At 41.7% G+C, this 17025-nt stretch overlaps 1 protein-coding gene across 1 annotated transcript in view; it reads right to left on the bottom strand.

Moving 5' to 3' along the window:
- polr2b (RNA polymerase II subunit B) overlaps positions 1–10306 on the bottom strand; it is a 38313-nt gene extending 28007 nt beyond the window's left edge. Inside the window, exons 1-5 of the mRNA XM_080195025.1 lie at positions 10152–10306; positions 2518–2590; positions 648–798; positions 447–559; positions 127–346 (exon numbers count right to left, since the gene is read on the bottom strand). Of these exons, the coding sequence (XP_080051151.1) occupies positions 127–346; positions 447–559; positions 648–798; positions 2518–2590; positions 10152–10176 (582 nt within the window). The 5' untranslated portion in view covers positions 10177–10306. The remainder of the gene's footprint in view (positions 1–126; positions 347–446; positions 560–647; positions 799–2517; positions 2591–10151) is intronic.
- Positions 10307–17025: the final 6719 nt, after the last annotated feature.

Genomic DNA, 17025 nt, shown 5'->3' with positions numbered 1-17025 from the left:
GTGCTCACCTGGATCACATGAACAGACAACTGTCTCAAAGCAATTTAATTTTCATTAGAACACTATTATTTATATTTATTTATTTACTTTTCTAAATATTTTATGAGACAACTGCAAATTCTGTACCTTTTCTGATCCATTGATGATGAAATAACCACCAGGGTCCAGTGGGCACTCATTGAGCTCACAGAGATCACGATCCGTCAGACCACTAAGGAGACAATAGGTGGATCGAAGCATGATAGGAATTTTTCCTATAAATGTTTTCTGGTGCTGAGTTTGCATCTGTTCCTCTCCCTCCTTTATCACTGTCTTTGTGATATCTACATAGAGAGGGGCTGAATACCTGTAAAACAGTAAGATGTAACATACCAAATCCCTGTCTATTTTTGAAAAGTTGGAAAAAAGATTGACTTTAGTTCTGCAATGAATCCAAGGAAACTTACGTAAGGTTTCGTAATCTAGCTTCATTTGGCATCATTGGAGATGGTGCCCCATCTCTTTCCCAATGTGTTGGTTTGGATAAATAGATCTGTTCAAATTTTAGTAAGAATCTGGGCTGGAATTGGAAATAGTATGTATTAAACATATACACAATTCAATTACTAAAAATACCATTGAATATTTTCTTTTGGGGCTTTGCTTACCGGCTCTTCTACTTCCCCAGTAGTATGTTGAGCTTCAGCTTGGAGATCTATTGGAGGTGCATCTTCCACAATTCTCTGCACTGACATTTGTATGAATTCATCAAATGAATCCAACTGTTGTCGAACCAAACCTTTCTCATCAAAATACGAACTGCAAAATAAATATTCCAATTTTTTTTTAAAGAATAAGTTATAAAGACAACACAACTTGTTACTGAGAATCAAAACATCGCATGACAAAATATTTACTGGCCAATTTCATAGGCAAGTCTTGGTTCTTCAGTTTACACCACTTTTTCAAAGCTTTTTCCACTTTTGAGTTTTCTGAATTAAATACAGGTTCAGTATAGCCTTCTTTCACTTGGCTCATTTGCCATACTCTGAGAAAATAGCACTCAAATCCTGGGCTTTTAAATTTATTTGGTAAAGCACAGAATATTGTTAAACTATTGTTGTTTCCTCCTCCTGCTCAGGAAATAACTCATCCTTCCTTCATCCACCATGCAATCCATCATTTTTCACCCTGCATTTTACCTTCCCACCAGCTTTGTAATATAACATAGAAGTCTTCTTTGAAACGATGTGCTTGACAGATTTTCACATAATTATTATGACTTAAAAGCAAAATAGTTAAGGCAAAGAGTCAAAGCACTTCTGGGAAAATACTAACAGCAGTCACAAGCTCAAAAGATCTTATGATTAAAGAACGTCTCCAAGTTAACTGGCACTATAGGATGCAGTCACCCTTGGTAAAAAGTGAATAGATGTTTTATTTTCTAAAGAATCATTCTGCATAGGCTGGTATAGATTAAAATTATACCTCACTAAAAAGTGGTGCCTATAGACATCCTTGAAAACATTTACCCCATATTAACTCCAGAAGGGGGCTGGAGGGAGAACTGCAATTGTGAAACCCAGTTTCCCTCAGATTCAACAAATTTGAACAGCAGGACCTGATTAACATTTTCTCAGTTAACCAGCCATTGTCGGCTGAATTGAAAGGCTTATAAGTCTTCACCACTGAGCCGCAATCAAGTAGGGAAAGCATAGAAAGGCTATGATGAAAATCAGGGGCCACAAGAGGAAAGACAAATGAAAGGTTTCTGCACCACTCATCTCTCCACTGATGTCAAAGTCAGTATATATCAAAACAAAAACACTAAACTCCACTTCATTTAAACCACTGGCAATCTCATAATCAACCGTCTCAACTTATACTGGATCATTTTTTTCCTTGGTAGAAACCAAACCAGTTTCTAAAGCAGTTACTACATTCCAAGCTCTACCACATATTGCAAAGCATTTTTCATAACCTGTGAAATTGAATCCAAACCAGCCTATAATTTAAATGCTTCACTGAGTCAAAGTCATTTATGTCACAGGAGGCTACCATTCCACCCATCGAGTCCACACTGGCCCCCTATGGAGCAATCCAGCCAGTTTCACACACCTCCTTGAATTTTCTTCAAGTGTACACCCAAATCCCTTTGGAAATCATTGATGGTTTTCACTTCCATCCACCATCATGGGCAGTGAGATCCAGGTCACTACTCCTGCATCAAAAAGTTCTTCCTGATATCCCCACTGCACCTTTGTCCCAACTTTCTAAATCAGTATCCTGCTTTTTTTTGTATTCTTTCACAGGATGCAGACATCACCGGCTAGATCAGCATTTTTATTGCCCAATCTCAGGCAATGTTAGTGAATATCCATGCTGAGCCACTCCATGCTGACTGAGTAGCAACAGATTGCACCTGAGTCATGTTGACAAAAGGAAAATTATGTAAACACTCTGTAGAGTGTATCATTTTACAAAATACATTTGTTTGATAATCATCTATTTTGGTTCAGGCCCAGATCTTCCATTTACCTGATAACAATCCAACATGCCTCCTGCCACAAATCTGGGGTGATTTCATCATCATCTTCGTCATATTGCGTATCTGGAAATCAAAGAGCAACAGATTCTCAATTTTCAAGTCAGTAAATCACTATACCACATGACAACACAGAACATTCAGTTCATTACCAAAAAGAATTGATTGCAAAAACAGCAACTATAAACATTCAATGCCTACCACAACTTCATTGCTGGCACTGTAGTCAGGAGTAAACACCAAATGGCACATTATGTTGGACTTGAGCAAGTAAGATTTTGGGGAGGGCATTGAGGGGTCAAGACAACAGAACGCACAGAAGATGGGTGAGAGATAGAGGGAGAGCAGAGGGCGGGGGTTGCAGAGGCAGGAGAAATAAGTTCCTCTTGGTCTACTGAGGATTCCACTAACATCCTGGCAAGCTAATGTTATGAAGCAGCCTACTCTATGAATCATGATCAGTTGCTTAATAATACCATTATTTTATGTTATTGCAGAGGTTCCCCCATTCCAAATTATCTGCTTTCTACACATTATGGTTTAATTTTCTTTATACTTTCTACATTGGTCCATCCTAAGCATACATGCTATCATTCATGTATTTTTAAACACTATTCTTTTGTTTATGATTGTGTCAATATTTTCCAAGGGAAGGAGATGGAGATGGGGAGGAGAATGTTGTCAGTACGTCAATGAGTTCCATTTGCCCAAGTCCAAATCACAATCACAAAATCAACTGATGGCTCAAAAATAGGTGGCTTGGCACAAATAATGCAAAGACAGCAGGAAAATACAAAGTTCAATGAAATGGCAAAAAGACAGTGCATGCTGATTAAACTGGATAAATGGGAGTTTAGACATTTAAGGGAAAAGAACAAAGAAAGGGAGTTTGTATGCAATGGAAAAATATTGGGGTACAGGCGAACAAAGAGACCAAGAGGTTCAAATACATTAAAGTACTAGTAGATGCAGTCATTAAAAAAGCTAACACTATTTTGAGTTTTATAAATAGGAATATAGAGCACAAGAATAAAGAAGCGAAAGATTAATTTGGTTAAACATTGGTTAGGCTCAAGTTAGTCTGCAAGACATTTTGGGAATCCGCATCACGGGAAAGACATTAAAGCCATAGCATACAGAATAGACTCACTGGAATATACATTTACGAACAGATAATTCACATTCTGTAACAATTCTCAATCAGAGAAAGATGTAAACGGTAATGAAAGTATTTAAAATTAGGGACAGGCTAAGGACAAACGTAGCAGCCCAAAATTGGTTCACAGAATCTCAAGGCTGCTTATCCACAACAATAGAGTTGAATGGCACTACAACCTTTAACCTCACTTCTTGATCGTGGGTGGCACGGTGGCATAGTCGTTAGCACTGCTGCCTCACAGCGCCAGGGAACTGGGTTCGATTCCCAGCTTGGGTCACCATCTGTGTGGAGTCTGCACATTCTCCCCGTGTCTGGATGGGTTTCCTCAACGGTCTTAAAGATGTGCTGGTTAGATGCATTGACCCGAACAGGCACCAGATTGTGGTGGAGGGGAATTTCACAGTAACTTCGTTGTAGTGTTAACATAAGCTGACTTGTAACCAATAAATAATCTTAACAAGAGAGGGGTCTGGTATAGTTCAATTCGCAATAGATAGACATATGAGCTGGCAGCAGCAGGTATATTACAATGAACAACCAACCAAGTGAAGCTATTTCATGGGGTTACGTGAATATTAAACTGCAAAAGCAGTAGGCCTCAGATAGGAGCTAGTGGTTTTATACAGAGCAGAAGGTGGCCATTTGGCCCTTTGAGTCTGCATCAACAACAATCCCACCTGGGCCCTACCCTGTAACCCTACATATTTACCCCGCTAATCCCTCTAACTTGGGAGGGCACAAAGGGGAAATTTAGCATGGCCAACGCACTTAACCAGAACATCTTTGGACTATGGAAGGAAAGCCACGCAAACATGGGGAGAACGTGCAAACTCCACACAAACACTGACCCAAACTAGGAATTGAACCCAGCTTTCTGGCACTGTGAGGCAACAGTGCTAATCACTGTGCCACCCTAGTCCCTTCAGCAACACAGTTGCCCTAGCCCAACTGCACCCAGGTGGGTAATTAATGTGAAGAGAAGGCTGCATGGTCATCCCTAACTTCAACTTCATGATGAAGCTCAGCACTTGACTGCAAGAAATAAGTCTAAAGGGCTTCAAGGATTTTGCCAACAGTACCAAGTGGATGACCTCACTTGGCCTCCTCTTGGGATCCCCATCATCCTAACCAGTGTTCACCCTATACAGTTCACTCCATGTAATTTTAACAAATGATCTGAGTGCAATAAACACAAAATCTACATGCCCTACCAACATTCCATCTCCAGCTCTGACATGTCTACCAGAGCTACCTACTCCCCTAGTCAAGCAGTTTCAGTATAGGTGCGACATTGGCATCTCTTCAACAATACGCAAGATTAATTAGATACATCTTATCTACTAAAACAGGGCAAATATATCCCCTCGTCAGTTCCTCTGCCACTGGGTTCAATGTACATCCCTCCATCACTACTACTGTGTGACTGCAGTCAGCACGATCTAGAAGATGCACTGCAACTCAAAGGTTACTTTGACAGCACATTTCTCCTGCTGTCAGCTGTGCCACCAGGAAGGGCATTATTGATGAAATGGGAACACCAATGCCTCCAAAATTCTCTCGATATGAAAGGCAATGCTTACTTGGGTGGATATCACCCCTTTTTCATTGTCGCTGAACCATTATCCTGGACTTCTCTACTTAATGCTATTATAAAAGCACCATTAAATTGATAGCAACAATTCAATGCAATTATGGGTTTGAAGAATACTTTTAAATGTTGCTCAAATATGGAGAAATATTTAAAATTATTGCTTAACTATAGAGATCCTCTACTTGGGAAACTCATTCTTCTATCTGTATAAATGAGCAGGGGTCCAGATGATCTTATCAATGCTGGATAGTTCAGAATCACAGAAAGAAGGCGACTAATACGGAAGCAGACAGAGACAGGAATCACAGATGCAAGGAATTCAAGTGCCTGGAACCATTCAACTGACCCTGTGTATGACAAATATCAAATAATCAGTGACAGCAATTGTGACTCCAGACAGGGTGTTTCTAAGCAACAAGGGTAGACAACAAGTATAAAAGAGTGATAATACATGGAATCACAGGAATGATGGAAGTAGATTTGGGAGGCAATGAAGACTTTCAAAGAAAGGGGGACTGGAGACAGAGAGGATGTAGTTTTTCAAGGATGGGGAGAATTGGGGGTATAGGTTTGTTGAAGACTGTAGATTTAAAATGGAGGGAGATACTACTTTGGAGTGGGAATCATTTTCAACACCAAACATGGTGGGTCAGGAAGAGAAGTTGGATGGTCAACAGTTTACTGGGAATATAGCTGAGAAGCTGCGAGAAAACAAAGACTTGCATGTTCAAAACAAAGACTTGCTTTTCATGACCAATGGAAATCTCAGTTTTTGAAGCAAATGGAAGTACTTTAAGTGTAGTCATTGTTGTAGCATAGGAGGACATAATGAGTTCAGAGAGGGAAACTAGAGGAAAACTTGTATTTGGGGCTAGGAGAAGAGAAGACTTAAAGAAAACTTTGCTTGCAAGGCAATGTGAAAGGGAGTCATATGGCAAAGACAACTGAATACATTTAGAAAGAGGTTTAAAAAGCCAGCTAGTTGTGGAAAAAAAACTTGGGGGGGGATGGTGTGGGGCAGATTATCTTTGTATTAAAGATGATCTTGGATTAGCGAAATGTTTTTGCAACTTTGGCTTAATAGTGTTTGATGTGGCATGAATGGTAAAAACTCTGAAACTTGGAATTGAAAAAGAAAAATTGAGACTATACAAAGTGAATCAACCAGGATGTCACTAGGAACAAAGGCATCACAGTACTAGAGGTAAGGGATTGAGCAGATTGGGAGCCAGACTGTTGGAAGACTGAAGGAGCTGAATTAATTGCTTCTGTGGTAAAGCACCACACAACTAACATAATCTAACTAATAAGACACATATTTTGACTGCAACTGCACAAGTCCTTCACACTAATAAAAAGACATGCATTTATGGAGCACCTGCCACAACCTTAAGAAAGTCAAAAGCACTTTATAGACTCAGCTCTGCTGAAGGATCATCCTGACTCAAAATGTTGGCTCTATTCTGTCTCCACAGATGCTGTCAAACCTGCTGAGATTTTCCAGCATTTTGTGTTTGTTATGGACTCTAATGTAATGTAAGAAATACAGCAGCCTGACAGCAAGGTCCCAATGTTAATAGCAATATGATAACAGTCAAATAAACTATGTGATACTGGTTGAAGGATAACTACTGGCCTGGACACCTGGCAGAGCTCCCCTGCTCTTCCCTGAAAAGTGCAGTTGAGTGTCTTACTTTTTAAAAAATATTTATTCCTTTCTTAGAGTTACAAGGCTAATGCACAGTATGCACTGCCCTTGCCCTTAATCCATCTCCTTGCTTGCTCCAAACACCAATTCAAATTGAATCCAATTTATGGTCCCCATGAGCCAGATATACTCAATCCAAGTTGACAAGAATAGGCATTACACCTAATCGCAAGCCTAATCCTACATTTGACTTTAGCCAAAAGGCCGAGATGTGACACCCATCTGAGGGTGCAGGCAAGACTCAGTGCATCCAAAAGAAAGACAGCGCCTCCTGACAAAGTAGCACCCCCTCAGTGCTGCACAGGAGTGTCAGCCTAACGTGACAACGAACACAGCCTCAGTGCTGCATAGGAGTCAGCCTAACCTGACAATGTAGCACTGGCTCAGTGCTGCACATCAGTATGAGGCTAACCTGACTATGGACATTGTTTAAAGCCTTTCAACCAAGGCAGACTGAGGGACCAGTAACTGTAAAAAAAACTCTTGACTGCATAACTGTGTGCTAATCTGTAAAAACAGCACACAGTGAAATGTGACGAATGTATAGTTTGTTGAAGAACTGAACTGTAATGAATGGAATGTCTTAGAACAGAATACAGGAAAGTATTGTAAATATGACTTTTTTTGGCACTGTTTGTCATTATTGGAAATGTCTTTTGCAATGATTTATTTCAGAGTATTTTTGAAATTTTGGGACTATGATATTGTAGCCACTACACAGACATGGTTAGAACAGGGACAGGAATGGTTGTTGGCAGTTCCAGGGTATAGATGTTTCAGTAAGGGTAGGGAAGGCGGTAAAAGAGGTGGAGGAGTAGCATTGTTAATCCAGGATAGTTTAATGGCTGCTGAAAGACATTTCAAGGGGGATCTGCCTACTGAGGTAATATGGGCTGAAGTTAGAAATAGGAAAGGAGCAGTCACGTTGTTAGGAGTTTTCTATAGGCCCTCAAGTAGCAATAGAGATGTGGAGGAGGAAATGGCAAAGCAGATTATGGATAGATGTAAAGGTCACAGGGTAGTTATCATGGGTGACTTTAACTTTTCAAATATCAATCGGAACCTTTATAGGTTGAATAGTTTGGATGGGGCACTTTTTGTACAGTGTGTGCAGGACAGTTTCCTAATACAATATGTGGATAAACAGACAAGAGGTGGAGCCACATTAGACTTGGTACTGGGTAATGAACCAGGCCAAGTGTTAGATTTGTTTGTGGGAGAGCAATTTGGAGATAGTGATCACAATTCAGTGTCCTTCATTATTGCCATGAAGGGGGATAGGGTCACACGGCAGGGCAACATTTATAATTGGGGTAGGGGTAATTATGATGCAATTAGGCAAGAATTATGGAGCATAAGATGGGAACAAAAACTGTCAGGAAAGGACTAGAATGATAGAGAGTGGGATAGCTTGATCCGGCGCTCGGACATAGCTCGACACAGCATTGAGGGCCGAAGGGCCTGTACTGTTCTACGTTCTATGAAATAAAGAAGGATCAGTCTAACCTGACTGTGTAGCACTGCCTCAGTGCTGCACACTGTAGTATCAGTGTAACCTGACAATATAGGACAGCAAGAAATCTCACAAGACCAGGTTAAAGTCCAACAGGTTTATTTGTTGGACACTAGCCACTACGCAAGCATCTCCACATCACGACTATCATCGACACCACAAATTGTCAGCCCCAAGTGGAGAGGAACTCCAAACAATATCAGCATCTCCACATCATATATCACAGCCTCAATGCTGCACTGTAGTATCAGTGCAACCTACGTAGCACTGCCTCAGTGCTGCACTGTAGTATCAGTGCAACCTACGTAGCACTGCCTCAGTGCTGCACTGTAGTATCAGTGCAACCTACGTAGCACTGCCTCAGTGCTGCACTGTAGTATCAGTGCAACCTACGTAGCACTGCCTCAGTGCTGCACTGTAGTATCAGTGCAACCTACGTAGCACTGCCTCAGTGCTGCACTGTAGTATCAGTGCAACCTACGTAGCACTGCCTCAGTGCTGCACTGTAGTATCAGTGCAACCTACGTAGCACTGCCTCAGTGCTGCACTGTAGTATCAGTGCAACCTACGTAGCACTGCCTCAGTGCTGCACTGTAGTATCAGTGCAACCTACGTAGCACTGCCTCAGTGCTGCACTGTAGTATCAGTGCAACCTACGTAGCACTGCCTCAGTGCTGCACTGTAGTATCAGTGCAACCTACGTAGCACTGCCTCAGTGCTGCACTGTAGTATCAGTGCAACCTACGTAGCACTGCCTCAGTGCTGCACTGTAGTATCAGTGCAACCTACGTAGCACTGCCTCAGTGCTGCACTGTAGTATCAGTGCAACCTACGTAGCACTGCCTCAGTGCTGCACTGTAGTATCAGTGCAACCTGACTATGTAGCACTGCCTCAGTACTGCACTGTAGTATCAGTGCAACCTATGTAGCACTGCCTCAGTACTGCACTGTAGTATCAGTGCAACCTGACTATGTAGCACTGCAAGAAGTCTGACAACACCAGGTTTAGCACTGCCTCAGCGCTACACTATAGTATCAGTCTAACCTGACGATACAGCACTGCCTCAGTGCTACACTGTAGTATCAGTGTAACCTGACTATGTAGCACTGCCTCAGTGCTGGATCGTAATATCAGTGTGACGAACGTAGCGCTGATTCAGTGTTGCAGTGCAATATCAATCTAACCTGATTATGCAGCACAACAGGAGTGTCAGGCTGGATTTATATATCCTTAAAAATATCCCTAGTGTGGGACCTAAATCTAGGACCTCCTGAACACAGAAGCAAGAGGAGTATTTGCCCACTGGGGTACAGCTGACTGACAATGTTGACAAAGGAGTTTGAAAACCTCCATGCAACTAAAAGTATAGATATTAAGCATCGTTCTGCACTTTCGTCTGCAGCGCTCCCAAAGATTCATTCAAATGGGCTTTAACAAGCTGTGTCTGGATTAGAGACACCACTGGCAGCGAGGGAGGCCTCGAACACAGCTTTGTACCAGGGCCGGGCCTCAGCCTCGGCCTCCCTTCAACCTCAAACAGCCTCCCAAACCCCGGCCTCAGGTCCAGGGCCGCCGCCGCCGCCGCCGCCGCCATTTTCAGCCCCCATCCACCACAAACCGAGCGGACTGAAAACTGAAACTCCGCACGCACACACCTTCCCCATCGTCCGGATCATACATCTCGACAGGCGGTGGTGTTTGGCCGGGGATGGAGTGAGAAAGCGGCCGGTAACAGCCCGATAAACCGGCGGATGGAATCCGATTGAAAGCGCCGGTCCGCCACTGCCCCACTGCTCCCGGCAGCACTGCGCATGCGCTACCTCTGTCTCTGGTTATAAACACTCTGGCTATTAACCCATGGTGTGGAGGTGCCTGCATTGGACTGGGGTAAACACAGTAAGAAGTCTCACAACACCAGGTTAAATTCCAACAGGTTTATTTGGTAGCAAACACCACTAGCTTTTGGAGTGCTCGCGGCTCCTTCATCAGGTGAGTGGACTTTCTGTTCACAAACAGGGCATATAAAGACACAAACTCAATTTACAAAATAATAGCTGGAATGCGAGTCTTTACAGGTAATCAAGTCTTAAAAATACAGACAATGTGAGTGGAGAGAGGGCCAAGCACAGGTTAAAGAGATGTGTATTGTCTCCAGCCAGGACAGTTAGTGAGATTTTGCAAGCCCAGGCAAGTTGTGGGTGCTACAGATAGTGTGACGTGAACCCAAGATCCTGGCTGAGGCCATCCTCATATGTGCGGAACTTGGTTATCAGCCTCTGCTCAGCGACTCTGCGCTGTTGTGTGTCATGAAGGCAGCCTTGGAGAATGCTTACCCGAAGATCAGAGGCTGAATGCCCCTGACCGCTGAAGTGTTCCCCAACAGGAAGAGAACACTCTTGTCTGCAGATTGTCGAGTGATGTTCATTCATCCATTGTCACAGTGTCTGCATGGTCTGCCCAATGTACCATGCCTTGGGAGATCCTTTCCTGCAACATATCAGGTAGACAACATTGGCTGAGTTGCAAGTGTATGTACTGTGTACCTGGTGGATGGTGTTCTCACGTGAGATGATGGCATTTGTGTCGATGATCCAGCATGTCTTTCAGAGGTTGCTGTGGCAGGGTTATGTGGTGTCGTGGTCACCGTTCTCCTGAAGGCTGGGTAGTTTGCTGCAGACAATTGTCTGTTTAAGGTTGCGTGGTTGTTTGAAAGCAAGAAGTGGGAGTGCGGAGATGGCCTTGGTAAGATATTTGTCTTCATCGATGACATGTTGAAGGCTTCGGAGAAGATGCTGTAGCTTCTCTGCTCTAGGGAAGTACAGGATGACGAAGGGTACTCTGTCCGCCGTGTCCCGTGTTTGTCTTCTGAGGAGGTTGGTGCGGTTTTTCGTTGTGGCGCGTCGGAACTGTCGATTGATGAGTCATTCTTAAAAGGGCATCTTTCAGCATCTGGAAGTGTCAGCGGTGATCCTCCTTACCTGAGCAGACCGTGTGTATACAGAGGGCTTGTCCATAGAGGATGGCTTCTTCAATGTGTTCAGGGTGAAGCTGGAGAAGTGGAGCATCGTGAGGTTATCTGTGGGCTTGCAGTACAGTGAAGTGCTGAGGTGACTGTCCTTGATAGAAATGTGTGTGTCCAAGAATGCAACCAATTCCAGAAAGTAGTCCATGGTGAGTCTGATGGTGGGATGGAACTTGTTGATGTCATCATATAGTTGTTTCAGCGGTTGTTCACCATGAGTCCAATGGAAGAAAATGTCATCGATGTATCTAGTGTATAGCATCAGTTGAAGGTCCTATGAGGTTTTGTTGCTGGTTTGATGACATCTTCATGCACAGGTTCGAACAAGACCTGGAATTTAGCTGCACAGTCATAGGTATATAAGGAGTATAGTAGGGGGCTGAGAACACAGCCTTGTGGGGCACCGGTGTTGAGGATGATTGTGGAGGAGGTGTTGTTGCCTATCCTTACTGACTGTAGTCTGTGAGTTAGGAGGTTCAGGATCTAGTCACAGAGGGAGGAGACAAGGCCCAGGCCATGGAATTTGGAGATGAGTTTCATGGGAATAACAGTGTTGAAGGCTGAGCTATAGTCAAAAAAAGAGGAGTCTGACATAAGTGTCCTTGTTATCTAGGTGTCCCAGGGCACTGTCTCTGGATATAAACTCACTCACAGAAAGAGAGAGAGAGAGAGGACACTGTCTCTGGATATAAATTCACTCAGAGGACACTATCTTTCAATATAAACTCACTCACCGTGGGAGAGGACATTTCCTGGATGTAAACTGACTCAAGAAAGAGCGAGGACACTGTCTCTTGATGTAAACTCATTCATAAAGGGCACTATCTCAATATAAACTCATTACGAGGGAGAGAAGACACCACCTCTGGATATTGTGATGTTAGTGTACCTTTTAAGAGTTGTTTTAAATTCGTGCTGACAGTCTTAAGTGCTTAGGTGATGTCATTGTTGGGAAGAAGGAAAAAACTGTGGGCGGGTCAGGTGACAAGGATTGATTTCAGTTTCAGTTTTGAGCTGCAGGCTTGAGTTTATTGCTTTTGTTTCGGAAAGGATGGCAAGCTAAAAAGAAGTGTTTTCCCCTTTCCTGCTCATTAGTTGAAAACAATATCTTGTTTTCTGAAGGGTGAAAGTTTGTTGTTGTTGGGGACTAAACTAGACTCTCTCTGATGCTTTGGGAGGCTGTCTTATCTTCAAACTATTTGGAATGAACACAGAGAACTGCAGTCTTCAACCAAAGGACTCAAATTTCCATTATCATGTGAGCGCGTCTGTGCTGTGTTAAACCTGTAAAAATTTTTTTTTTAGTCTATGTGTTTCGGTTTAATTGGAACACAATGTATAACTGTTAATGATTATATTCATAAACGGTTATACATTATAATAGTTTTGTTTCTTATTTATAATTGATAAACGTTCTTGCTAATTTTATTACTATACATGTTGACTAAATTCTTAAATAAACTTTTTGATAAAAGCTCCCTAGTGGGTCTTTTGAATCACACTTGAAGTGAAACATCTCATGCTTATCCTAGCCAAGATGCAAAGCTTATGATTCAGGAGGGCTTCATAAAGCTTTGGAGTTTCTAACCTGAACCATAACAATTGATTTGATTTATTATTGTCACATGTATTAGCATACAGTAAAAAACATTGTTTCTTGTGCACTATACAGACAAAGTATACCATTCATAGAGAAGGAAAGGAGAAAGTGCAGAATGTAGTGTTACAGTCATAGCTAGGCTGTAGAGAAAGATCAACTTAATGCAAGGTAGGTGCATTCAAAAGTCTGACGGCAGCAGGGAAGAAGCTGTTTTTGAGTCGGTTGGTGTGTGACCTCAGACTTTTGTATCTTTTTCCTGATGGAAAAAAGTGGAAGAGAAAATGTCTCTCATGGGGGTAAAATCTACATCTCTTGGTTGTCTTTGAGTTCAATAATCCCGAATCATAGTGTGGTGAGCATACTGGTGTTTTCTTTTCTGATGTTGTATTCAGATTTAAATGCCTTGTGGCATAAAGACTTTTGCAGAGGTTAAGAAGTTCTTGGGGGTGGAGGAAGCCACACAAGGTAGTTTACAAAAGGAGACCGAAACAAAGCTGTTGGAACTGACAAAAACATTGCAGTTGACATTGCCTGACAGTGTATGGAAGCAGGAGATAATTGTGGTGATAGCTCAGCATTTAAAATTGCCAGAAACACAGTCAGAATCATTGAAAATGGCTAGAATTCAATTACAAATGAAATAATGTGAACATGAAAAATAATTAAAGCAGCTTGAATTCTAAATAAAGGAAATAGAGAGGGTAGCAAAAGAAAGGACAGCCCTAGCAGAACAAAAGGCCAAAGAAACAGATGCAATTGCAGCAGAAAAAGCAAAAGAAAGGGAGGCTATTGCAGCAGAAAATGGGAGGAACAAAAAGCAAAAGATTTGAAACAGCTTGAATTACAACAAGAAAAAGGAATGAAACTGCTTGAATTTCAGGCAAGGGAAGAGAGAGAATTAAAACTTCAGAAACTGGAAAGACAATTTGAACTTGAAATGTTAGAAGTGCAAAAACATAAACTGCGAGGTTAGCAGCAGAAATGACAGATGATTATGAATTAGTTCATAAATCAAAGTTTGGTTTCTGACATCAGTTTCAGCCAATGAGGGATAGAAACCAGGGAAAGGAGCAATACTCAGGTGGTAAAGGTAAAGAAGATCTTGTAGAAGATGATAAAGACAGTGTACCTCAGGTCAAAAAGGACATACAGGAGGGTGGAAGAGAAATGAAAAGCCTCAAAATGTTTTCACTGTAATAAATTAGGCCATGCAAAGTTGCAGTGGTGCTGGGAAGACTGAACTGGTAAAACAGGATAAACCATTGGAGTTTGTTAAAGTAATAAAGGAAAGCCCATTAGAAGCAAAAGAAGGTACAGCCTGATCAGGAGTTGATTGATAAGAAAGTGTCAAATTTCTTTAAAGAATTTATTTATGTGTGTAAAGTTTACTCTTACACCAAGAGGAATAGGTGAAGTTAAAATTTTAAGAGATACGGAAGCAAGTCAATTTTTGATGATAAGAGGAGTTATTGGCAGAAAAGGTGGTAATGTGTGGAATTCAAGGTGAGAAGAGTAGTGTTCCATAATACAAGGTAAGGTTGGAGAGTCCAGTGAAGAGAGATGAAGTGGTAGTAGGAATAATCAAGAAATTGTCTTGTCCAGGAATACGATTTATCTTAGCTAATGACATAAGAACACAAGAACTAGGAGCAGGAGTAGGCCATCTGGCCCCTTGAACCTGCTCCGCCATTCAATAAGATTATGGCTGATCTTCTTATGGACTCAGCTCCACTTACCCGCCCGCTCATCATAATCCTTAATTCCTTTACTGTTCAAACATGTATCTATCCTTGCCTTAAAAACATTCACTGAGGTAGCCTCAACTACTTCACTGGGCAGGGAATTCCAGAGATTCACAATCCTTAGTGTGAAGAAGTTCTTCCTCAACTCTGTCCTAAATCAGCTTCCCCTTGAGGCTATGCCCCCTAATTCTAATTTCACCAGCCAGTGGAAACAACTTCCCTGCTTCTATCTTATCTATTCATAATCTTATGTTTCTATAAGATCTCCCCTCATTCTTCTGAATTCTAAAGAGTATAGCCCCAGTCTACTCAGTGTCTCCTCATATGCCAACCCTATAGCTGGATCACAGATGGGAGCGATGCCTACTGTGGTTGAAAAGCCAGTGGAGAATCAAACAACTGAGCCGGTGAAGCATGCATATCTTGGGATTTTTCCTGATTGTGTAGTAACAAGGTCACAGGTTAAGACAAGAGGGGAAATCAAAGAGTGAGGATGAGAAAGTAGAAGTTCAATTGTCAGAAACAATTTTTGATCAGATAGTTGGAAAAGATCAAGAATAGGTGGATATATTTAGTTCAGGAAAGCTGGCAGAGTTACAACAGAATGATATAGAAATAAAACTGTGCTGTAGTGTTCTATGTAAAACAGTTGTAAAAGAAAGCATACATGGAAGAGAAATCTGAGTGCGTACCAGTGTGTTATTACCTTAAAAATGATGTCTTAATGAGCAAACGGAGACCTTTACATATTCAGGCGAATGAAAAGTGGGCAGAAGTTCATCAAGTGGTATTGCCGGTAGCGTGTAGAAAGGAGGTGTTGTAAGTAGCACATGAGGTATCAGTAGGAGATCACTTGGGAGTAAGGAAAACTCAGGCTAAAATACAAAAACATTTTTATTGATCTGGACTGCGTAAAGATGTAGTTACATTTTGCCAGTCATGTCACACATGTCAAGTGATAGGGAAATCTCAAGTGGTGATAAAACTAGCGCCCTTGATGCCCATTCTAGCATTTGATGAATCATTTGCCAGGGTTTCAATTGATTATGTGGGACCTCTTCCTTAAATGAAAAGTGGGAATCAATATCTATTGATTATAATGGAAGTTATGGATATCTTAGGAATAAAACAATTTAAATCTACTACTTACCATCTAGAATCACGGAGGGCTAGAGAGGTGGCATTAAACTTTAAAGACAATGTTGAGAGGTTATTGTCAAAATTTTCCAGAGAATTGGGATAAAGGAATTCATTTGTAGTCTTTGCAATTAGGGACGCACCTAACGAGTCATCAAAATTCAGTCCATTTGAATTGATTTTTGATTCTGGGGTAAGAGGATCACTTAAATTGATTAAGAAGAAAGTGGTGAGTGAGTGTTTTGAGATTACATTATTGGGCTATGTGTCAAACTTTAGGGAAACGTTGAATAGAGCAGGTGAATTGGCTAGACAACAGTTAAAAGTAGCACAGCATGCGATGAAACAGGAAACAGATAAGAAATCAAAAATTTGTAGTTCTGCTAGTGGGGATAAATTCTTAGTACTGCCACCAGTGGTAGGTGAACCTTTTAAAAGCAAGGTTTAGTTGGCCTTATCAAACTGAAAGGAAATTGAGTGAGGTAAATTATTTGATAAGAACATCAGAGAGAAGGAAAACTCTGTGTGCACGTGAATATGCTTAAAAGGTATTTTGATCTGGAAGGAGAGCAAAAGGAGGAGGTTTTAGTGGTTATAACTGAGGGAAGATCCGAATCCAGCTGACTTTGAATTTGACATTCCCCAAGTTAAATTGGATAACGAGGACGTTATTAAAAATTGGGATAAATTATTTGGTAGCCTTGCAGAGAACAATCAAAGTGATCTGAAAGAGTTAGTCCCACATACTTGTTCATGTGATATTAGTAAGTTGGGAAGAACTAGAACGTAGTAGGGGCGGCATGATGGCACAGTGGTTAGCACTGCTCCCTCATAGTACCAGGGACTCGGGTTTGATTCCCGGCTTGGGCCACTGTCTGTGTGGAGTTTGCACATTCTCCTTGTGTCTGTATGGGTTTCCTCCAGGTGCTCCAGTTTCCTCCCACAGTCCGAAAGACGTGCTGGTTAGGTGCATTGACCTGAACAGGCGCTGGAGCGTGGCAACAGAGTAATTTCACAGTAACTTCATT

Source organism: Carcharhinus amblyrhynchos, chromosome 1 (genome assembly GCF_965287045.1).
Source record: "Carcharhinus amblyrhynchos chromosome 1, sCarAmb.v2.hapA, whole genome shotgun sequence".
In the NCBI taxonomy this organism is placed as follows: domain Eukaryota; kingdom Metazoa; phylum Chordata; class Chondrichthyes; order Carcharhiniformes; family Carcharhinidae; genus Carcharhinus; species Carcharhinus amblyrhynchos.
This window is presented reverse-complemented; position numbering and strand designations above follow the sequence as displayed.